The sequence below is a fragment of the Saccopteryx bilineata genome, chromosome 2, assembly GCF_036850765.1.
Source record: "Saccopteryx bilineata isolate mSacBil1 chromosome 2, mSacBil1_pri_phased_curated, whole genome shotgun sequence".
In the NCBI taxonomy this organism is placed as follows: domain Eukaryota; kingdom Metazoa; phylum Chordata; class Mammalia; order Chiroptera; family Emballonuridae; genus Saccopteryx; species Saccopteryx bilineata.
Window position 1 is genome coordinate 367,140,015 of NC_089491.1, and position 23,868 is coordinate 367,163,882.

Below are 23,868 nucleotides of genomic sequence, written 5' to 3' on the forward strand. Positions count from 1 at the left end.
TTATCGGCTCTCTATAGTCCCCATGCTGTACTTTCATCCCCGAGAGGATTTCTCCTGACTCAGACGCTCAGCCCTGAACGTGGCTCCCTGCTGCATGAGCCTGGTTCATGCCCTCCTGCCTGTCCTTGAGGATGAGGTTTCCTGAGCTCACAGTTCGGTCCTCACCTTGCACACCCTTGCACACCCTTGCACACCCTTGCACACCGTTTCTGCTTGCACCGCCCATCTTAGTCCCGGGGCCCGTAAAGCCTGGCCAACCGCCCAGCCCCCTCGGCCCCTCCGCCAAGCTGCCATCCCGCCCCTCTGTGTTCCAGTGGAGGCTGACCTCGGCCTTCAGCAGCTGCCCAGGCGTTAAGTACTGTGCCCGGTACTCACTGATGGGGACACCATCACTTGTCCCCTAGAGATGCAAAAACACAGCTTCCTCACAGATTAAACCCTGTTTCTAACACAGATTATTGTTTCATAAAAATGGCTAAGGAGCTCCAGTCATGACGGATGAAAGATGACATTTGAATTAAATGTTAAAAACAAGCTGAACTTGAAAGTTACATGTGAACCTCTTTGCTGATCACTCCTCCACTGCTCTCCCTGATTGTCCCTTTCTGGCACGGGACAGCCGGCACCTCCTACCACTCACTGACTCACTCTCTGCCCCAGGCGTCGCAGGGTGAAGATTCTGCATGATCCGGTTTAGGACTTCCTCAGAGTCACAGCCCCTCCAGCTTGTATTCTTGGCAAACCAGGGGCAGGGGAAAGAGAGGGTCCCTGGGTCTCCCCGCAGTCCTGCAGTGAGACTCCTCCCTATGGAGAATTTGTGAGTGTCTCCCTTCTAAGATGTGAAACCCACATTAGCCCTGAGCCTGTGCTGGTCCTCACTCCACTGCCAGGCAGAGATGGCGCAGCAGTCCTGGTGGCTGGGAGGTCCCTTCCTGGCACCACACCTGACACAGCAGGCAGGGTCCCTGCACGAGGCTCCCTTCCACTTCAGCCCTGTTACCAGAGTGACACCCCCACTCCTTTGCCTTTTTGTCGGCAGCTTTGAATTATATCAGCACAGTGATACAACATGCAAATTCCTGGTTAGCAGTTTCCTTAGCATTCATTATTGCCCCTACCTCCGCCCACCCTAAATATTTTTTCCCGAATGTTCTAGTAAAAAAACAAAACAAAATAAATAACAATACAGGGAAAAAGAAAATTCGCTGGGTTTCCTTTACACTCAATTTTAGGAACTGACGCGTGGCACCAGGGAATTGGGTTAGGAAGGTAGCTGACACTTTCTCCACTCTCAGGGTGAGTCCCTTTACTGAGCCCAGCTGTGCTCCAGCCTCCTGGGTAACTCAGAACCTTCCAGATGTGGGAATCCCACTTCTCCTCCCAGCTCTGCAGGTGGCCCGGATAGGCGACGACTACCGACCCAGGGAGCCCAGGAACTTACCCTCTGCTCCTGTGTCGCCACGAAAGTCTGGAACCCTGGAGCCACCCCAAAGCCCAGCTCCTGGATGAAAGGCGGCTCAGACTGACTGTGGATCTGAACTTTCACTCCTGCTTCAAACGTCGTTTCCTCTGAAAGAACAAAGATGGACAGAACCGTGGGTCAGAGACAACAGATACTGCGGAGTCCTGGGGCTGAAAAGCTCAAAGGGACACCAGAGAGGTCATGTGGTAAGCAGAATGAAGGCTCTCAAAGTTGTCCACCTGTTTATCCCTGGAAGCTGTCAATATGGTACCTTTCATGGCAAAGGGACACTGCAGATATGATGAAGTTAACGATCTCAGGACTAGGAGACTGAGAACTATCTGTGTGTTCCATGTGATCACAGGGCCTTTGTAAGAGGGAGGCAGGAGAAGCCGGGTCAGAAAGAGAATGGTAACATGCTCTGCTGCTGGCTTTGAAGATGGAGGAAGGAGCCACAAGCCAAGGGATGTAGGCAGCTTCCAGAAGCTGGAGAAGGTAAGAAGGTGGGTTTTCTCTAAGCCTCCAGAAGGAACACAACCCTGCCAATATCTTGACTTTAGTCCAGTGAAGCCCATGAAGAACTTTTGGCCTCCAGAACTGTGAGACAATAAATTTAGTTGTTTTAAGCCTCTAAGTTAGTGGTAATTTGTTTCAGTAGAAATCAGAAACTGAGTTCAGGTCAGTTAGGCCAACACCTTGCCTCAGTCTCCCAAACTATAGGATGCTATTATGATGTGAATCAAGCACCTTTTGTTTGTTCATTCATAAACTTTTCCCCTGGGAGGAGATCAGGAGGGGGAAACATCATGAGACACAGTAGAAATAAAAATACAGGGCTTGCTTGTATCGTATGCTGCGTGTCGGGGCCCTGAGTTGCAGAGATGGGCAACTAAACGGGAAGCTCCTGCCTTTTTTTTTTTCTTTGGCAGGAGTAATGGCTTGGGCAGTGAGAGGCGGCAGGGGCGGCAGAAGGTGATGGGATGGTGGAGTTGGGCTCATCCTATATGTTGGCACTCAAAATTGGTGGAGAGTGCTCCTCTGGGATATATAAGCCTTTAATAGGCTCCTTCTCTTCATTCATCTTGACAAACAGCCTAAAGAACAAGCTTTCCCAAGCACAAACCTGTCTCTCTCCTGTGCTTATAAGGAGCCCCAGCACCTTCACCTGCCCCTGTCCCAGCCTTGCTCTGGGCAGCCTTCTACTTGTGGCTCTACCTGGTGCCACCCTCCAGGGCTGCCCAGGTGGGTGGTTACTGGTCCTTGCTCTGCAGAGGCACACAGATCTCTCTCTTCTGCCTGGGTGGTTTCTGCCTTGCCCACCTGTCCATCTCCCTGCTCATCACTGAAAACTTAGCTCCCAGCCCCACACAAAGAAAGTCCTGCATTCGTTCTGTTGGATTCTTCCCATAAGCCTAACATGCCACCACCACATGTATAATAGTCCTTCATCTGACCACTGTGCTTCCACAGACAAGAGCTTCCTGAGGCCACATTCTGGGCTTTCTCTATGGATCTCCAAGGCCCTGCACAGGACCAGCCACCTACCCGGTACTGGGGAACGAGTGAAGGATTTATGACTCAAACCTCACTCACTGATCAATGGGCAAGGCCAATTTAGAGCCCAAGTCAAGGAGTGTTCTGAAAGGAGAGAGTGAGGAGAGGGTGGTAAGAGAAGATGGTGGGTGAGAAATGGAGGTCGGAAGTTAGGGAGGAAGGGAGGGATGTGTCAGCACTGGGGCCATTCCTTGGGGAGAGCTTGGGGACATGCACTAAAGCTGTCACACACAAGAAAGGTGAACAAGGGAGGACTGGGGCCAGGTGAGTGGGGAGGACCCACAAGCTACATGGGGACCAGGACAGAGGCAGGGGAAGGGGTCTGGAACTGGGTGAGAAATCCAAGGTGGGTGCATGGAAAGAAAGGTGTAGCAGGCAGACAGCCTGCAGGGAGGATGGGCATGGCTTCCGTCGCCTGGACGAGGAGTCCAGTGGCAGACACAGGGTGCAGACAGAGCCCTCAGCCTCCCAGTCTGTGTTTATGGAGAGGGACAGAACCCAGCAATCCCCGAGCACACCCCTCCCCCAGCAGTCAGCTGTTCTTTGATCTCTTTATCCAGATCACTGGGTCCAAACTCCTGCCCACGTGTCCCTCCCTGGATGCCCGTGGTTTTGTGTCCCTCTCTCCTGTCTGTGACGAATGCCTCAAGAGAACAGCGTGCCCACTGCCTCCCCCGGGGCCGGTCCCCAGGTATATCAGGAGGGGACTGTGGGAGAGGAAGGATGGATGGGAGGAGGGGGGCGGTCACTTTCAGCAGCTGTGCTTTCTAAAGGCCTGCCCGGGAGGAGGGTTGAGGAGAGGTGGAGGAGCCCCAAGAACAGGCTCTCAGTGGGGAAAGACTGAACAGGTTGTGATGTCGGGATTGCAGGATGTCCACGCTCGGGAGTTCGGGATGGAAAGAGGCCTACACTGGCTTCCCAGAGCCAGCCGGAGCCGCGCCTGCTGTAGAACTGAGCTTAGAGCCCTGACAGCCAGGAGGACGGTCTCAGAGGTGGGGTCAGTCTCAGAGACGGATGCCTTTCAGCCAGAAATGCGGGGACTCCTGGACAAAGCAGACAGGTGGGCGCACCTGTGTCAGAGGGGGCTGTCCAAGGCTCGTCAGACTGGGGTAGGATTCACATGGGGAGTCGATTCCAGGGGTGGGAGGAGCTGGGACAGAGGAAAATCCTGATGTGATCTCATGTCCCTTACAGACCTCCAGCGAGTGAGGGGCGTGGGCAACGAGGGTGGTGGGTGAGGTTCCTGCTCTCTCTAGACCGGCGCTCGCCTGTGGAACTTTCTGCCAGGGTGGAATGTTCTGTGCGATTCAACGTGGCAGCCACTAGCCACACCAAGGGTGATGAGTGCAATTGCGGAACTGAAATTTTAATTAAGTAACTAATTAATCCCCCTAGCTTTACTGACGTATAACTGACAAATAAAATTGTAATATATTTAAAGTGTACAAATGATGATTTGAGATACATATGCATGGAAAAAGAATTTCTCCCTCTGATTTAACACATCCATCACCTGAGATATTTACCTTTTTTTGCTTGCTTTATTGATTTATTTTACATTTAATTTGAATTTGTTAACGTAAACTTAAGTAGCCACATGGGGCTACTGACATGTCACTGGGCAGTGCAGCTGCAGAATGTCAGCTGTGGGCAGAGCCCAGCCCTCTCAGACCAGCGGGGACTCCCGTGTCGCAGGATTGAAGTGCCTTCCTCCGCTGAGCTGCTGGCGGGCTGCACACAAACCACAGCAGCCGCCATAATGAAAATGTAGGGCCCTTTACTAAAAGTATTGGTTGTTCAGACAACAATAGCAGAACATTAAGCCCTTCTGAGCACGGGGGCCTGTGGGCCCACACAGGTCACACATCCTCGAAGCCAGCCCTGGCAGGATCCCAGGTTGGTGCCCGACGGAATTATTCACATTCTCCTGTTTCTTGCCACTAAATGATTCAACACTAAGCTGCTTCAAAGGGTGCTGGCCCCAAGTGCAGTGAAGGATTTGTTTACACATCAGGAATACTAGGATTCAAAGCTCCAGTGAGCGAGAGAGAGAGAGAGCACAGAGAACAGGGAAGTGACTGCACACACACCGTGTTAGGAACCCTTGTTAATTGGGACCACGCTGAAAGCCGGACAGCTTAACAGGAAAGATGATGTTGAATCAGGGGGAGGGTGCTGGAGCTTGTTCAACGTGCAGAGGCTGATTTTGTTTCATTTCTCAGAAACACCGCCACGGTGGCACGAGGCGAGGCCTACCTGTGGAGTGTGTTCTGCTCATGCAGAGAGAATTTGGGGGGCGCTGCTGGAGGAGACAGGGAGCGGTGGGCAGAATGCATAATAGGGCAGGAAAAAGCCCTTTGCAGCAAAAGTAGCTTAAATCTTTAATCTTTGCAAATTACAGAAAACAGGTCGAGGAAATAAACATTGGAGAGATGCAGGAAAGGGAGCTGCTTTAAAAATCTGGAGACATTTTCTAGGCGAAGGGAGGGTTGTTCTAATTCAAAGCAATTTTGTGTTGGACGAGCCTGGCTTTGTAACGGTGGCTGGGGTAGGCAGCCTGGAAGGAGACGGCGGAAAGGCCTGCCATACGGTGGGCGAGGTCATCTCAGGGCAGGAGAGCTTCTGCTTGCCCATCACCCGGCCAATCGTATCTGCTGTGCTCTCTCCCTGGAGCTGCCCTGGTAGGGACTGACTGTACTGATGGCCTCCCTTTGTCCTCTGCTTCTGGGTGGGTTCAGCCAACGGTGGCCCAGGTAGGAACCCAGAGGACGGAGGAGGGTCAGGCTGGGATATTCAGTCTCTCAACTTTATTTGCTGGGTCATGGTAGGCTGGAACCACCTCACCTTGGAAGACCGCAGCTCTGGGTGGGCAACTGCAAGTTGTCCATATTGCTTTCTCTCTGGGGTCTGATGCCAGCTCGTTCCCGCTCTCCCTGGGGGTGGTTCTCCCTGCTACCAGGCCCAGGACACCACACCATCCCATCATGCCTTCCCTGAGCCTTGTCCACACCTTTGCAAATGGTTCAGGAATTTTCCCTTCTGTACCCGCTCTCTGAGTGCTGTTGATTTCCTGTTTGGGTCCTGAGCGGTCAGACCCTGAGGAGCCTCTGAGAGACAGCGGGAGGCCCCTCTTTGACATCATGCCCAGGAGGACAGCCATTATGTGTGAGCACTTTTAGGGATGGAGACCTCACTGCCTGCAGGGGCAGCCACGATTTTCAAAGTTCACCCTTACATAGAGTGGAGAACTGCCTTCTGGTTCCCATGCTGACCTTCCTCAGTGGAACTGGCCTGTGTGTCGTCACTGCTGAAGGCCTTGACATAAGGGGTGTACCCCAGGGACACGCTCGCCTGGCCATGCTTCCATGCGGAGGGGCTTAGGACCCTCTCCTCGTCTTCCTCAGGACTGCCAACTGCACCGCACGGCCTGTGGAGTTCCTGGGGGCCCACCTCCCACCCTGGTGCAGCCAAGGTGGGCCGGGTTTTGGCCCCCAGAGACCAAGTACTCCTTTCTCAAATGAGTGAGCTAGGCATTTGGAGACAATGGCAATGCAGGCTCCTTCTACCTGGTGGGTCAGAACCAGAGAGAGAGAGCCTGGGATAGCTGGTTAGAAGCTTGGGCTCTGGGCTCAGGCGGGGTGAGGTTAAGTCCAGCTCTATGACCTTGGACAAGTTATTGAATCACCTGGAGCCTCACTTTTATGCAAAATTTACAGAATGGCTTTGAACGTGGTAACTGATTCTTCCTCACAGGGCTATTGACACTGCACAGGAAGCCCTGAGCGCTGAGCCTGGCGCGTAGGACGGGTCCACCCCTTTGCAGTGCTGGTGTCGTCCTCACTGACTCAGTGTTTCTGGCTTCCACACAAGCCCACGGGGGCGGCTGCTGTCTCATAGCCCTCTCTCTCCCGACGCTGGTCCCTCCACCCTGACTGGCCCTTCCTTCCCCTCCCCCTTCCATCTGGTAGACCCCTACCCAGTTTCATTGTCTAGAAGACTTGCTTCCATTGGGTGTCCCAATATTCGGTATTTACTATTCCTGGAGTCAGTTGTAACTCTCTCTCTCTCTCTCTTCACTAAAACTGAGAGATTCCTTGGGGACAGAGTCAGTGTTTCATTTATGTTTATATGCATAATGCCTTGCATTCTGTAGGTGCTCAATAAATGCTTGTTGAAGTGAACAAAGCTGCATGGCTAACCCCTGAGACTCACAGAATCCTCCCCCCACCCCTGTGGGGGAGTAGAGAGGAGCAACAGAGAATCTGAGAGGGTGACAGGTTTGTCTGGGTCTCACGGGGAGTCTGGGTCCACAGGAGGCCTGCCGAGCCAGCTCAGGACCCTCTGCCACTGTGGTGAGGCTGCAGGTGGAGAGCCACAGACTAGTGGGCGGCTGTGGACGGACTAGTGGGTGAATGAACCAGAGCTCAGGGGCCTGGGCAGGGGCCGCAAAGACTGCCTGTGACAGCTCCCTAAAGGGAGACAGCTGGCTTTACTGTCCTGTATGACTTCTATCTCCCTGGTCTCTGCTGACCATGCGATCACAGTGGCTTAACCACTGGGCCTATTTATCAAGATGAGACCCGTCCTTTGGACCTGACTCTTCCCCATGATCAGGGAGAAAGGCCTGGGGTGTTCACGTCCATGTTTCAGCCAGGCAGAGCAGGAAGGGAGGGCATCCATCGGCTGGGCCATTCTCCTTGCAACCCCAGTGGCTTCCCTGGCTGCCACCAATGATTCAAGGCTGCGGCACTGCCCTGCAATTCCCTGGGGGCTGAAAAGTGTGTCTGTATAGGTGGTGTGTGTGTGTGTGTGTGTGTGTGTGTGTGTGAGAGAGAGAGAGAGAGAGAGAGAGAAGTAAAGGACAGGCCCAGGATCTATGCATGTATCATGGATGCATACAACTTTGGAGCTAGGAGAGCTCTTGACACTTAAAAATATTTTTTTCCATTGATTTGAGAGAGAGAGAGGGGAAGGGAGAAAGAGAGGAAGAGAGAAGCATCAACTCATTGTTCCACTTAGTTGTTCCATTTCGTTGTGTTTGTCTTGGTTGCTTCTCATATGAACCTGCCACCCGGGTGTGCGAGGATGACACTCTATTCATTGAGCCACCTGGCCAGGGCTGCCCTCGACACTTTATAAACTCAACTAACTTTTTTGTCTTTCAGGTGAGGAAATTGAGACTCACAGAGAAGACAGTGGTGGCCACATGACAAGTGGCAGCTTAGTAGAGCCCAGGAACCAGGTCCCTTGACTCCTGACCCTCCTTGGCCCTTTGCCAGTTGGCTAGAAGAGGCAGTGGTCCCAGAGGACAAGCCAATAAGGTTCCAAGCTGGACAAGACTGGAGGGGGAAGAACAGTTTAATTTATATTGGTTTTAGAAGCCTATGCTCTTTCATTTCAGGGTTCAGGGGAAAGCTCCCTGAGCATGTGACAGTGACAATGATAGGAACCGAGGTCCCAGCGCCAGCCCTTGAGAGCCCTGGTGGAAAGGGTTTGCCAAGTGCTGTTCAGGTGGTCCGCCAGGGGACACCATCTTGGTCCCACATGCTCTCTTGACTCTTACAGAGAAATCTCCGCAGGCTAAGGCGGGGCCCTGGGGGGAAGAGGAACAAGGAATTAAATCAAGACGGGCACGGACTGTGAAATCACAGCTCTGGGTTTGACTCGCAGCCCCACTGCTGAATAGCTGTGTGACTTCAGATAAATGACACTATCTTTCTGAGCCTTAGGTTCCTCTTTCTTAAAATGAAAGAGGCCCTGATCTCTCTGGTTATTTTCAGCACTAAAATTCTATGAGCTGGGGGATCAGGGGGCAAGTCTTCTATAACCTCATGGCCTCTCATTTAAATTTCCTGAAAAACAGATTTCTTAACAAAAGACAGGGCTATTCAGTACTCACATCAAGTCAGAACAATCTGAGTTTTCTAAAGACAACCAAAAAGTCCACAAATTGTTGCTTAGCTAAAATTGGACATATATGTCTCCCTGTCTCCCCCGCCCCTGACAGACAGGCCCGGCTGAGCAGTATGCCTAGATAAGAACATCCCAACCCAGCATAGAGACGGGCATGCTCACGCTCGACTGCCCACAGGTGACACTGAGAGGTGAGGCGAGCTTCGGAGGAGTTAACATCAACATTGCATCCTCATGCTGGACAGGATGCAATTATGTCTGTTCCGGCTGGCACGGTGATGTAACCGAGTGTTTGTACCAACAGCGCCTGACCCAGGAGATGGTATTAAGTGGCCACAAAAGTCTGGTGAAGGCTGCAAACCCCAACCCCCTCCTGCAGAACCTCAAAGCACAATGGCATTTTAAAGGCCCTAAGACAGGGGTCTCAAACTCAACTCAGCATGTGGGCCGCAGAGCAAGATCACTGCCATTCGGCGGGCTGCACTAGGTCTACAAAAGGCAACTGTTATGCAACACTTTTCTCACTGCAGTTGAAAACAAAAAAAAAAATCAGTACAACAAGCACAATCGTACATGCAGTTTACTCAGTGTCACAAAACGACCAGAAACTGTAGTTCGCATCACAACTGCTGTTAACTAAGCTAATATCTAGCTAGGATGCTAGAGAAATGAAAAATACAAGTAGGCCCCTAGGCTTACTTAATTTTATCTAAAATATTTTGAACTTCGTGGATTAGTCTGCGGGCCGCACAAAATTGTTCGGCGGGCCGCATGCGGCCCGCGGGCCGCGAGTTTGAGACCCCTGCCCTAAGACATATGGCAGCAAACACATGTCCCTCTCTGTTATATGCAGTGCTGCCTCAGAGTAATTTTTTTTTCTTTTTCTGTTTTCATTTTGAAGGAATACTAGCTCTGGGAAAAAAAGCCAAGGACCAAATCAGAAGATTGGGATTGAAGTCTGAATTTCAAAATGTTTCAGCCATGGGATCAGGGGCAAGTCTTTCAGTGTCTCAGAGACTTGTTCACCACATCTGTTAAATGGGTTAATCTGTGAAGTGAGAGAGCTGCTTTATGTCATAAGAGTGTCTGTATGAGGATCAGAAGACAGAACACAGGCGAAGCATTTTATATACTGAGTGATGTGTCCGTGTTACGGAAGCAGACAGTTAATGTTAGGTCTTAGTTATGCACCAGAGAAGAGTCGCTACATTTAACACATTCCTGGTAAATAGGATATTTACAAAACATACATTCGTGAAGGCACCCTGTGTGGAGTTGGGTCTGGTCTCATTACAAAAAGATTTATTCCAAGGATTCATTAAATGAGTTCTCCTAGTGCATCCAGGCTCAGAGATTATAAATTACTTGCTAAGAAGGCTGATACATCTGGGTGGGAGACTGGCACGCAGGTGACACCACCCTTGAAGAGCCATCAGGAAGTGCCATGTCTCTGAAATCACAGGGGAAGTTGGTGAGTGATTAAGGTTCTGTTCGTAAAAATTCTGTTTACACCCCCTGCTGGTGGAAGTCAGGTGTAACCAGATCGCTGAGCTGATCACGTATACAGACTGTGAGGTGATTGCGGGATTCAGAACCAGTCAGAGCATTGCTGAATGCAGAGCAACTTCTTGTTCCTATTTTCTCAATCAATGGATATAAAAAAGCCAGTATCTGGATGTTAAAAAGTCATCCTCATATTTCCAAAGGGTGGGGAACAGCGACACCAGAATGGGTCGCTGCTGGCTCACCAGTTACAGTGCAGATTCCAAGCAGAGCCTGAGAGTCTGCATTTCAGACAAGCTTCCAGGGGACAGTGCTGCTGCTGGCCGGAGGGCCACAGTCTGGGTGGTCGGACTCCCAGGAAAACATCTGTGCGCAGCAGAACACGCCGGGCCCGTGGTGGTCTGGCCCCTGCCTGCCTCTCCAGAACCAGGTCCCATCCTTAGATCCAGCTATGGCTGGACACCCCGGGATGCTGTTGGCCTTTGCTCCCAATCCCCCTCCCTCTCCACGGCTATGACCCACACCCTCCATAGCTCCCACATACTGCCTAGCCACCTGGCAAACAGGCCTGAGACTAAGACCAAAGAGGTCCTTCTCCTCTCTGAAGCCTCCCCCAAGATACCCTGTTCCTTCCTTCCAGAACTTACTGTCCCTTCCTTTGTGCTCTGTCTCTCTCCATCTGTCAGAACGCTGGATGACGTTTCATTGTTTCTGTGTCCCGATCAGACTGTGAGTGCCTGGCACTCCTTAGGTAATTTCCACGAAGGCTACTGGATCAGTGAACTTCCATCTGCTATGTAAATGGAACCTCAAGATGGTTCTTCTTCTGGACTATTTGAAAGCCTGGATGGGGCTGTTTCACTTGTATCCCTGTGTGCCTGGCACACAGTAGGTGCTCTTGGCAGTCGGCACAGTAGGTACCGACTAGGCAGATGCGAACTCTGAGGTGGGTCTGCTCCATCCACCTCCTAGATGTTCCCCTCACACCACTGCCTCCCACGGCTGGGAGCTTTCACTAGAGCACACGTATTCTCTGCTTAGCACTGAGCAGGTCCTCTTGGAATGGTAACAGTCAGCCTTCTCCTGGCTGTGTCATGAATGTCTGACTCCAGCAGGGCTTCTGACTTATGGCAACATTTCTCCAGGCACCTGGAGGGACCCCTGCACCCAGCATAAGGCCACTTCGAGGGTGAGCTCAGAGTCCCAGGTTCCTGCTGCGGTTCCCTGTGCTCAGGACTCCCCAAATTCAGGTCAGAGAGCCTGCAGCTGTGTATGTGGGGAAGGCCTTCGGGCCAGAGCGTTTCCTGGGAGCAGAGTGGTGGGAGAAACCATAGCAACCATCTGCCTCCACTCCCGGTACGTCCCCTTTGTGACAGGAAAGGGGAAGTGTGCCGCTGTCAGTAGTTTCTCAGTCAGGCCTTCCAGCTACGTGGAAAATTCATGATTATTTTAAATTTAATTTTTATTTTTATCAAAGCAATATATGTACATAATTTAAAATGCCAAGTGGGACCGCTAGACCGCCAATGAAAAGCAGCAGCCTCCTCCCCAGCTCTCCCCAAAGCCCTGAGTCCCACTCGGAGACGGCGACCCTCAACTGTTCTTGCTGCTTCTTCCGGCGTTCCCTTTCATCCATGCATGGACATCAACCGCTTGACAATTATTTCTTGGTCTCTAAAAATTTCAGATCGTCTCTACCGAATTCCTCCCATGGGGACGAGGCTGTAGGCTTCTTACAGAAGTGTCCCGCCCCACTGCACCACTCTCATCCTCCTGTATAGAGTCCTATGATGTTTTGTTTAGGTCAGAGTTCAGCTTTTACATAATTATGACTATGACCATCCCCCAGCCTTGTAGTATATTTTGTTCCTTCATTTCTTTCTTGTGAAACTATTTTGTTCTTGCTGCTTTTTTTCTCTCTCTCTCTATTTGTTGGTTTGTTTGGTTCACTAGGTACCCATCACAGAAGTGACAAAGAAAAAGACAAACTCATAGAATAGAGAGTAGAGAGGTCTTGCCAGGGGCGGAGGAGAAGCGGGGAGAAGCAAGGAAGACGGGGAGAGGCTGGTAAGAGGGTACAAACTTTCAGCGGCAAGATGAACAAGGTCAGAGGATCTAATGTAAGACATGGTGATGTCGGTTGATAACACTGTATTGTATCATTGAAATTTGCTAAGAGAGTCGAACTTAAATGTTCTCATGAAAAAGTATATTTTGGAATATATTTAAATATGTTTGAATATTGGAATAGATTGGAAACCAAATTCTACCTTCACGCTTCAGTTGTAGCTTGCTGGATATAGAATTCTATCTTATCTCATCAGGGAAATGCAAATCAAGACAATGAGATGCGAGCTTATACCAGTCAGAATGGCTATTCCCAAAAAGTCAACTAATAACATGTGTTGGCAGAGATGTGGAGAAAAGGGAACCATTGGGCTCTGGTGGTGAGACTGGAAATTGGTGCAGCCACTATTATGGAAAACATGGAGATTACTCAAAAAAACAAAAGACCAATCTATCATATGACCCAAAAATTCCAATGCTTGGTATTTATCCAAAGAAAATAAAAACACAAGTTGGAAAAGATATATGGACCCCTGTGTTCATTGCAGCATTATTTACAACAGCCTATATATGAAAGCAACCTAGGTGTCCATTGGTAGATGAATGAATAAAGAAGATGTAGTGTGTGTGTGTATATATATACACAATATATATATATATACACACACACAATGAAATATTACACAGCAATCAGAAGGAATGAAATCTTGCCCTTTGCGACAACATGGATGGACTTAGATGGCATTATACTAAGTGACACGTCAAATAGGGAAAGACACTTATATGTGGAATCTAAAATTAAACAAAACAAAAACCGACTCATAGAAACAGAGATCAAAGGGCTGGTTATCAGAGGGGAGGAGGGCGGGAGAATGGGTAGAAAAGATGAAGGGGAATGTAGTCAGTAACAGTGTGATAAGTTTCCATGGTGACAGATGAATATTAGAATTAGGGGGGGAGGTGACCACATTGTAAGGTATAAAACTGCTAAATCACTATACTGTACACCTGAAACTAATACAACTAAAATAATACTGTATACTATCAAATATACTTAAATTAAAACAAAGAATTCTCCCCCTTCCCAATCTGAAAGCATCGTGCCATGGTCTTGTGTCTTCAACACTATCTGTTGGGAAGTTCCAGGCCATTGTGACTCTAGATCCTGGGTATGTGACTTGTATTTTCTCTCCAGAAACCTTTAAGGTTTTCTGTGTATCTCTGCTAGTCTGAATTTCACAAGAATCTGTCTTGGTCCGATTGTTTTGCCACTGACTGCTGACAGGACTTGGTGAATACTTCTCCTGTGGAAAATCGCGCACTTCAGTGGGGGATCTTCTTATATTATTTCTCTCGCGCTGCCCTCTTGTCCATCTCTCAGTTCTGTCATTCTAAAGCTCCTAACAGTAGGACATTGGGCTTCCTGGACTTACCTCTCATTTTCATATTTTTTTCCTCTCCCAGTTTCTACCTGTTTGTCTTTTTATTTTACTTTTCAGGAGTTTTCCTCAATCCCAATCCTTCTGTGTGTCTGAAAATAAACGTTTGCCATTGTATTTTTCATTTCTAGTGTTCAAAATGTCTTCTTTGAATGTTACTTTTTAATAGCATCCTATTTGAATAGCACGTGTTTATGTATGCAGTGCTCTTCTCCTACCTCTTGAGAATTTTCACTAAAACAGTTTGACGTTTCTTTCTGTTCCTGGCTTTTATTTATTTTTTTAATTTTATTTACCAAACACTTACATAGTGCCTAATATTATTAAGGCCCCTTTCTAAGTACCTCACAAATATTAACTCATTTCAAACTTCCTAACAACCTTACTGTGTACGTAATAATGTTATTGCCATTTAATGGGTGATAGAACTGAAGCCCAGAGAAGTTAAGTCACTTGCCCGAGGTTACCCAGCTGCTGTTAAGTTGTATTAGCTGGGGTTTGAATCTAGTCTGGCCCTAGAGCTTGTGCCATTAATCATCATTTCTATTTCCTCAGTTTCTTTTTTTTTTTTTTGTTTGGTTAATTTTAGTTCCTTTCCTTGTTAGTGGCTTCCCTCCAACGTCTGACTTTTGGGCTGTCCATTCACAGTTAAGAGGTCATTGAAGGCTGCCCAGCCATTCCTTCCATGGCGGAGGACTCCCCAATGAATCTCACTCTAGAATGATCTAACCCGGCTGTTCTGTCTGGAAACTCCTGACTGTCATTCCGTGCAGGTCTTTTTTCTTGAGCTTGTCAGTGTCTTGAGGAAGGATTCCCCCAGAATTCTGTCTGGGGTGGGCAGGTCTGCCTGGCTGGAGGCCTCACTCCTCAGTCGGCAGAGTTTCACCGCCTCTCCCTGTTTTCTGTACCGCACCTCACCGGTGCCCTCAGCTTTGCCCACTTCCCCCCCCCCCCAGCCCAGAGCCTGTCTGTTTCAATCTGATCTTCAGTTGCCAGTGGAGGGATAGCTGTCTAACTGCTCCGGGCCATGGGAGGATATCTGGGGGACGTAACAGCTCCGTGTATAGACTTTGAACCAATCCTTCCGTTTTAACTCCACCTCTCATCCCGATCTTCAGGAGGATCTGATGCCCTCCGCCCCTGATCCTTTCTTGAGCGTCTCTGGTGAGAACGGGTTGGCCTCCGCTGCCTCCCAGGGCAGAACCTTCTCTTTCAGCCTCGTCTGTTCTGCCGAGTCAGCTATACCATCTGCTTTCCATCTTCCAAAAATTAGTTGACATCTACTGTTGTTTTTCTCTCCCATCCATTTTGCCCTTAAAAAAGAAAAAATAAATTCTTCATTGCCATTTAGGTGGGGTTTGGGAAGAGATTCTCCATGAACCCTTATGTTCAATCCACCATGTTCCACCGGAAGTCTAGACTGCCAACCTCCCCGAGGCTCCGGAGCAGGGCAGACACGTCATGTCTTTGCGGGGGAGAAAGGGGAAAGATCTTTAGACTCAGTCGCTGTGCTGTACACAGCCCTGGAACCAACCAACCAACCAACCAACTCTTTTTATCCCAATAACATCAATCCACCAATGGCTTTCAAATTAGGATCCTTGGGACCCTAGGGTTTTCCTTGGGAATGCCCATGGTTGGCCACACTGAACACGGAGAAATCAAACTGGGGTTCCCATCTCCAGTTGAACTGAAGCAGCTCTGCCTTCTTCTGTTTTATATATTGAGGCTGTGCTAAAGCTTTTGTTCACTACAGTGATTCTGCTATTGGAAAAAAAAAACCCAGAAAAAAAAATAACAAAGAACATCAACAAACCTATCATTATACGCCATTCTTTCTTCAGAGATGTCACCCAAACCTCTTTTTCGCTGAGCCATTTTCATGGTAGTGCCTTTACCATCCCATTTTGAACATTACAGGAATACAGTGAGAGGAGAATTGCCTTTGGATTCACAAGTGGGTTTTCAGCTTGGTTCAACTACTTAACGAGGTGTGTGTTCTTAGGAAGCTTATGCAACCTCTCTGGGCGCCAGTTCCTTTATCTTTCAGTGGGGATTATAACCCTTGTTAGCAGAGTAACTGGGAGGATTCACGGGATAGACTGTTCACGGCACATACCGTAGTAGTTCCTCGTGAATGTTCGTGTCTCCCTCATCCCGGCCCCGTCAGTGTGCATAGCAATTTCTCTCTCTCAACAAATATATCAATAAATATTTATTAATCTGGTATATCTGGTATAGGTAAGTGCGACATCCAAGATCCCCAACATCTTGGAGCACACATTTTTTTTTTTTGTATTTTTCTGAAGCTGGAAACGGGGAGAGACAGTCAGACAGACTCCCGCATGCACCCAACCGGGATCCACCTGGCACACCCACCAGGGGGCGACTCTCTCTCTGCCCACCAGGGGGCGATGCTCTGCCCCTCCAGGGCGTCGCTCTGCCGTGACCAGAGCCACTCTAGCGCCTGGGGCAGAGGCCAAGGAGCCATCCCCAGCGCCCGGGCCATCTTTGCTCCAATGGAGCCTCGGCTGTGGGAGGGGAAGAGAGAGACAGAGAGGAAGGAGAGGGGGAGGGGTGGAGAAGCAGATGGGCGCTTCTCCTGTGTGTCCTGGCCGGGAATCGAGCCCGGGACTTCTGCTGAGCCAACCGGCCAGGGCCTTTGGAGCACATATTTTAGTAAAAGGGGATTGACAAGAAAAAGTAAATAAGTAAATCACATGGTACACTTGAAGGTGACACATGTCATAGAGAAAAGAACCAGCAGAGCAGATAAAAAGAGGTGAGGAGTGGAGTACGGTGCACGTTTAAATAAGGCAGTCAAGGTAGACCTCCCTAAGCAAAGACTGGATGGTGATGAGGCAATGAGTCACGTGGGTCTGAGCACAGAACTGTAGGCAGAGGGAATGGAGAACGCAGATGTCCTAGAGTATTCCCGAAGCCACAGGGAAGCCAATGAGGTCAGAGCCAAGTGAACAGAGGACCGAATAGAAGGTGATGAAGCAGAGGGGGAGAATATGGGGAAGGATATAAACCTCTACTAGAGCAGAGACTCAAAGTAATTCCTTTGTTCAAACATATACTATCAAATTCATTTGTCTACGATACTAGGATTTAGAGAAACCAAGGAGACAATATTTGATAGAAACGTATTTTGCGTTGGGATGAATGAAGGATAGAGGGAGATGAGAAAGAGAGGGGTCCTATTTGAGCCTATTTATCCAGAAATTGAGTTTATTAAAGCGCTCCCTGTACACCGATTCTGGTGTGCTTAGATGCAACTCCCCGCCCTCCCCCTCCCCCCATCCCTGACCCTGGTTCCTCCCTTCTCCAGCATGGCCACTCCTGAGATACACTCTTGGGAACTCCTGCCAGCTGCCATCTCCCCAGCTTCCGTCGGGGCGCATGTCCTTTCATGAACAAACTCACTCTGGTCACTGATTGGTCCAAGGGCAAGTACCTGACTGAACTGGGCCAATGATGCTCTGTCCTGTTTATTTTTTTTTATTTTAATTTTTACTTTTTAATATGGGATCAGTGAGAGACTCAGGACAGTCTCTCGTTAGGGGTAGGATGTGTAACATATATAAAACTATTGGGAATCACATGTGAAAAATAAATTTGTGTGACAAAAGCCTGTCTCTAGAGAGAGAGAGTGAAGGGATGCAGAGAGAGGGATTCAGCGAGAGGAGAGGCCGGAGGGGAAGTGAGAAACCCGAGGGGACCTGGGCCTTCCCTTCCTCTGTTTCTGGAGCTGCCTTTGGTTGTTGCAGCTTGGATTCCGGGCAACACCGTTCCTTTTATGCCTAAGCTTGTGCGAATCCATCCGAATCCGGTGTCTCTCCCATGCAGCCTGCACAGCCCACAGCCTGGTTCTGTTTCCTTTGAAGTTCCTTAGAGGCAGCTACACAGTTTCATTTTTAACAACCTCCCACCAGCCTTCAGTTTAATTCCTTTAGGAAGCACTGGCCACAGAATCCGCACGTCTGTGGACAGCTTTTCTACTCTTTCTATTTTGTGAGCTCCTCCCTTGAGAAAGGAGGTGTCCACTCAAAGTCACCTGGGGAATGAATGCTGCGTGCAACGGTCCCATCTCGGAGGATGCGTGATGTGGCATATTAAAGGACTTCCTGCCGTGAATAAATGTGTTTCACTTGTCTAACCGGAGCCTCCCGGTCTTTTTTATCCCTGGAACATGTAATATCCCAAACTCCTGACATTCCACTGGGCCCATCTGGAGGCATACAGACTAGCTCCACATGTCACTGAGCCTGCTTTCTTTACAATGGCCTATTTCCAGGGTGCCCTGCACAAGGACGTTTTGCCAAGGGGGCATCCTAGCGTGGGACACTGTCAGCCCAGAGGAGAGAACACTTTGGGTATTTTTGATAGTCACCCTCTATTTGCTAAGCACGAGCCCGCTGGGCTGGGTCGGCCCAAAGTGGGTGCCAGTTCCTGACTCACAGATGGATGCCCACAGTCCTTTCTGTTGGTCAGGATTACACTCGACTCTGGGGTTGTGCAACTGACCCCCCCCCCCCCCCCCCCCCCCCCCCCCCGTGGCTGGTCATCATGATCGCGCCTCGCTGTTGACAGCTGGCGGAGAGCTCTCATCAGATTCCTTCGGCCGTCTTGTGAAGTTAGCCGGCTTTATTTGTTTTATTGATTTCTGTTTTACGTATGAGGTCACTGGGGCCCCTTCCCTTGTCCACAGACACACCGAGTACTGGAAGAGCTGGAGACTCGACCCAGGGTCGGTCCCCGTGAGGCTTCTTTCCCGCCCGACTCGACACCGCCTCTGCCATCACGCGGCCGGGGCCACTCCCTCAAGAGAGGGCTCTCAGTTCATCTCTTCTCTATTACCCCCCACGCGCCTCCTATAAGGACGTAGGCTCCTTTCTCTGGGACGGAGGGGAGGTGGGCATTGCCAAGGAAGCAAGACGGCATCTGTGGGGCTACATGGCGTGGCGAGGAAGGAAGCTGCCTCTCTCCTGCGGACCGTGGCGGGGCTAGGCCTGGCTGTGCCATGGACTTTGGGGGCAATGACCCAGCAGCCGAATGGGGCTGAGTGTCCTCAACTGGCCGCACGGACAAGCATCTACCTGTCAGAGTCCACCTCTCAGCCTCCACCAGGAGGGCAGTCTTCACCCCTGCCCACAGGGGCCCATCCCTCATCGGCCCAGGAAACAAGCAAGCATGGAGGTGACCGGCCTCCCTAAGAGGCCACTCGCTGCTCAGCGACTTCTCAGCCCCAGGGAAGGAGGCCTCCCAGGGGAGGAGGCCTGGCTGCCAGGATTCAGGAGGCCTCGCTTTGTGGCCTGGGGGAAGTCCCCTGACCTCAGCCTCCTTCCCTGGCAAATGGGGATAAGGAGCTCTTCCCTCAGCTGTCGGCTGTGGTGGGGGAAGGCCGGGAGCCAGGAACATCACCGCCGAGAAACGCGGGAGAGGCTGCCGGAGCAAAAATCCCAGAAGTCTGAAACTGCGCTTTCCATTACGGTGGCAATTTATATTACTAAAAATTAAATGATATAAAAAATCAGCTCCCCGTTGTCACTGGCCACATTTGAAATGCCCAGTTGTGGCTACCATATTGGACAGTGCAGACAGAGAACACTTCTATCGCTGCAGAATGTTCTAGAACAGGGGTCCCCAAACTTTTTACACAGGGGGCCAGTTCACTGTCCCTCAGACCGTTGGAGGGCTGGACTATAAAAAAAACTATAAACAAATTCCTATGCATACTGCACATATCTTATTTTAAAGTAAAAAAACAAAACGGTTAACAAATACAATATTTAAAATAAAGAACAAGTAAATTTAAATCAACAAACTGACCAATATTTCAATGGAAACTATGGGCCTGCTTTTGGCTAATGAGATGGTCAATATGCTCCTCTCACTGACCACCAATGAAAGAGGTGCCCCTTCTGGAAGTGCAGCGGGGGCCAGATGAATGGCCTCAGGGGGCCGCATGCGGCCCGCGGGCCGTAGTTTGGGGACCCCTGTTCTAGAATGTCTGTAGGACAGCATTGATTGGTTTCTTCTCTAACTAATTTCTTCTGGCCACCACCCTTGCTTTAAACCCCTTCTTCACCCAGCCTGTTTCCCCAGCCCCTCAATCCTCGATGAAATAGTTTCTGTGGAGTTCTCCTTTGGATTCTGTGCACCAGTCTGGCTTCCTAAGGGGTTGCTGAGCTCCTGAAAGGTGGGGTCTTTGCCTCCTGTCTTCTGCACCCCTGGCTGCCCTGCGCGGTGGTGGGCTCACAGCAGGTCCTTAATCACAGTTCCGCTTTATCCTGAGTTGGTATTGCTCATGATCCACTAGGGCTGACCGGTGATCAGGAAGCTCGGGTCAGCACAGTCCTGGCTTGGCCATGATTTTCACTGCTTCTGGCCAGGATTCAGTCCTCCCTCCTCCGGGGAATGCCGGACATCGTCTGGAACAGGTGATCTCAAAGGTTCTTTCCTGCTTTGACCGTCGATGGCTTCAGGAGGCAGAATGCAGATTCCCTGAGGCTGAGCCTCTTCTATCAGTGGCCAGTGCTCAGACCCAAGGCCAGACCCCACAGGGATTTGTGCCATGTGAAGATGTCGGTGTGGTGGTGCTGGGTATCGTGAGTGTGAAAATGTGGTGTGCAAGTATGAGTGTGTGTGCGTATGTATCTATACATGTGCTTTTGCTCCTGAATCAGGTGACAGGGTGAAAAATCTGACATTCCCACAGAAGGACATAATGAACTTCTGCTCAGGCTTTGGGTGTGGGGTCTCTAGAACTCATTTTTATTTCCTCATCTCTCTCCTTTTCCATATGTGGTTCAATAGGCAAATATGTTCTGGTGTTTACAAAGTAGGGTCTCTCTCTGGACCAAGATCCAGTTCCCAGGACCCAGGGTTATCTACAGGCCCGTATGGGCATAAGACACAGGCTGGCTTCCGGGATGTTCTGGAGAGCTAGGCTCCGTTGGTCAGCAATCAGGGAGGATGCCAGAGCTTGCTGGTCACACACACCTTCATCCATGTGCCCGAGGGGAGGGATATCGAATTTAGAAGAGTGGAAGGAATCAACCAAGTGTCTGCTTCGCGAGCGGCAGATGGGGTCTGGCTGTCAGGAGGCTAAATTACCGGAATGAGGCCTATGGTGGCCACGTTCCTTTCAGTTGAAGGAGCAGGAGAACTAACCGTATGTGAGGTTGGCCACACGCACCTCTCCGCAGCAGGGCGCTCAAGTGAGAGATGCCGGAGGAAGGAAGAGCACGCTGGTCGGGAGAGAGCCGGGAGTCTGCAGTCCGTCAACCCTGGTGGAAGCGTTTGCTGTCTCAGGAGCCTGGAAGGCCTGGGCATGGTGAGGTGTGCCCAGGTGAGGCCTGGCACTGTCTGCACAAATCCCAGGGTGGGGCTGCAGGAAGCGGTGGCTAGGCTGCTTGGCTCCCCCTCCCCCCCAGCTCCAAGCTGAGGACTAGGGCCTCCCTCCGTGCTGCTAGAACCTTCTCTCCCCTCTACCTCTCCTGTGGCCCCTCCTCAGGCCCATCTCTGGAACTCCTTCCCTACTCTGAACCGTTATGCCCCAAACACAGCATTAGTCTTGTTTGAGTCCCTTCAGTGTCCACGGTCCCACCCTTGGGCACCCCCTCACTTTCTCCACCTGGTAGAATTCTAGGGGCTGTTGGGATCCCTAGGCTTACTGGCTACGTCACTCCATCTCTGCTTCTGCCTTCATGTCGCCTTCTCCTCTGTCTGACCTTTCTGCACTCCTCTTGTGAGAATTCACCGGGATAATCCAGGATAATCCCAAGACCCTGTTCAAATGCCCCATGCATGAGGATGCTTGCCCTGAACCTTCTTCTCCCCGGGGCAGGTGGAGGTCGCCGTCCCTGCACCATACCGGGGACGCTTGTGTCCTAGCGAACTGCAATCACGTTTCTCCTCCTCCAGGTTATGATCAAGGACTTGGTCTTTTCCAGCTTAATGCCCTTACTTTGATGCAGAGCCTGAGATAGTATAAAGGACTAGTGAACTGTTTGTTGAATAAATACATGAATACATGAATGCATGAAATAAGCTTCGGAATCTGTACACACACGTACCCCCAGGGGCTCACACAGGCAGGATGCCAGGCCTCTGAGTCCCTACTCTTTGGCTTTCCAACACCACACAGCTCCTCCATCTTCCTCCGGTGAGAAAAGCCTGCTCTCCTCGTCATAGGGCCTCCTAGCTGGGCTGGGATAGTCAGTATGCCAGGAGAGGAAGGGCTGATGCATCCTTTCCTCTTATCCTGAAATCAAGCCAGTCACCTGCCCAACCATACCTGTTGATTCAAACCTTTCTCTATGCCTCCACCCAATACTTCTCCTCACCCTACCTGCCTTCCCTTTCCACCACTGCTCCCATCATCTGCTTCTCTCCCATCTCGTGAGATCCAAGGAAAATCATCCTTACCATTCACAGGCATGCCCTCAACCCCTTGGTGGAGATCGGACTTTCATAGGGTGGGCCAAGACAGCCCACCTGAGGCAAACCAGTCTTTCAAAGTCCTGCACCCCTCCGCCATCACCCACTGCCCAGGCCCATGTGCCCAGCTCACCTGTCTCTCCCCAGATGGGCAGGTACTCATCTTGCTGAATGTCCAGCATGATCTCCAGCCCGTTGCCTGTCCCCCCCTTGACCGTGGTGAGCAGAGGTTTGCCATCCTCGCCTGAGTTAAACATGTAACACTTCCCATATTTTGTAAACACCTGAAGGAGAGAAGAGAGAGAGAGAAGCACATGGGTGACTTCAGACTGGGCTCTGGAGATTGGTGAGACCCCAGAAATCCAACCACAGGCCATGGTCCCCACAGCCCAACACAATCGGCCCCTCTTAGGGATCAAGGGTTGCTCACTCTGGCCAATGGCATGACTTTGGCCAAGTGGGATTCTGGCATCAAAGAACAAATCTGGATACCTTTTGGGATTTGTTGCGATGGGATCTGGTCACTTGTCCCTCTGAAGGCTCCCTCTGCCCACACCCAAGTGACAGACATTGTTAGGAAGCTCTTGACCTTCCAATCTCCACCCGTGACCCTGAGATCTTTGTTGGGCTCCAGACACACTAATTTTACTTACCTAATAAGCATGACCTTAGGGGGACCACAGACCCTTGACACTCAGCCTGTCCCAGTGGGAGCAAACCTTCCTCACCTAAGGATGGTTCTCCCGCATTGCTCCTGTTCCAGGCAACAGCATTACAACCTACCAAGGGACTCCGGCCAGACCCTCGGAGGAGCTGCCCAGCTCTCCTCTTCCCCACCCTCACGGCCAATTAACCAGCAAGACCTGTCAACACTGTCTCTATGACCATCTTGCATTTTGCCTCTGTCTTCTGCATTGCTGTATGTGAAGACCCAGGCATTTCTTGCCCAGGCTGCTGCAGTTTCCTCGCCGGGCTCCCAGATTCCGGACAACCTTTTCCAGCCCATCTTTTAAAATTAATTGTGGTTTGCTCTTTCTGGAATGCAAACCTGATAGTGTTAATCCTGTGTTTAAAATCTACCGGGGCTCCTCACCCCCTTAGGCTGAAATCCAGGCCCTCCGTACCCAGCCTTCTATGGTGCCTCCACCTATGCCATCTACTGTTTCCTATCTGAGTCCCCAGAAAGCCACCAGAAGGAAAGCGTCACGGGCTCTGGGACTACACCTGCTGAAATTGCCATCCCTAGTGGCTAGCACAGTGCCTGTCACATGGGGTGCTCCAGAAATATATATATATCTCAAATGAATGAATGAGTGAGTGTGTGTGTGGGGGGGTGGAGCCAGATCAAACATCTTACAGCACCCCCAGCTGGGCCCCGCTGCTTCACCCGCCGTGGTTTTCTATCTGCTGCTTCCGTTCCCTGTAGCTCCTCTCAGTCCTCTTCCTGCCTGGGTAACCTCTAACTGTTCTCCAAGACTGGAT

At 50.4% G+C, this 23,868-nt stretch overlaps 1 protein-coding gene across 1 annotated transcript in view; it reads right to left on the bottom strand.

The window, feature by feature from the left end:
• ASIC2 (acid sensing ion channel subunit 2) overlaps positions 1-23,868 on the bottom strand; it is a 272,030-nt gene that overhangs the window by 64,011 nt on the left and 184,151 nt on the right. The window contains exons 2-3 of the mRNA XM_066263335.1: positions 22,520-22,670; positions 1,442-1,569 (exon numbers count right to left, since the gene is read on the bottom strand). Of these exons, the coding sequence (XP_066119432.1) occupies positions 1,442-1,569; positions 22,520-22,670 (279 nt within the window). The remainder of the gene's footprint in view (positions 1-1,441; positions 1,570-22,519; positions 22,671-23,868) is intronic.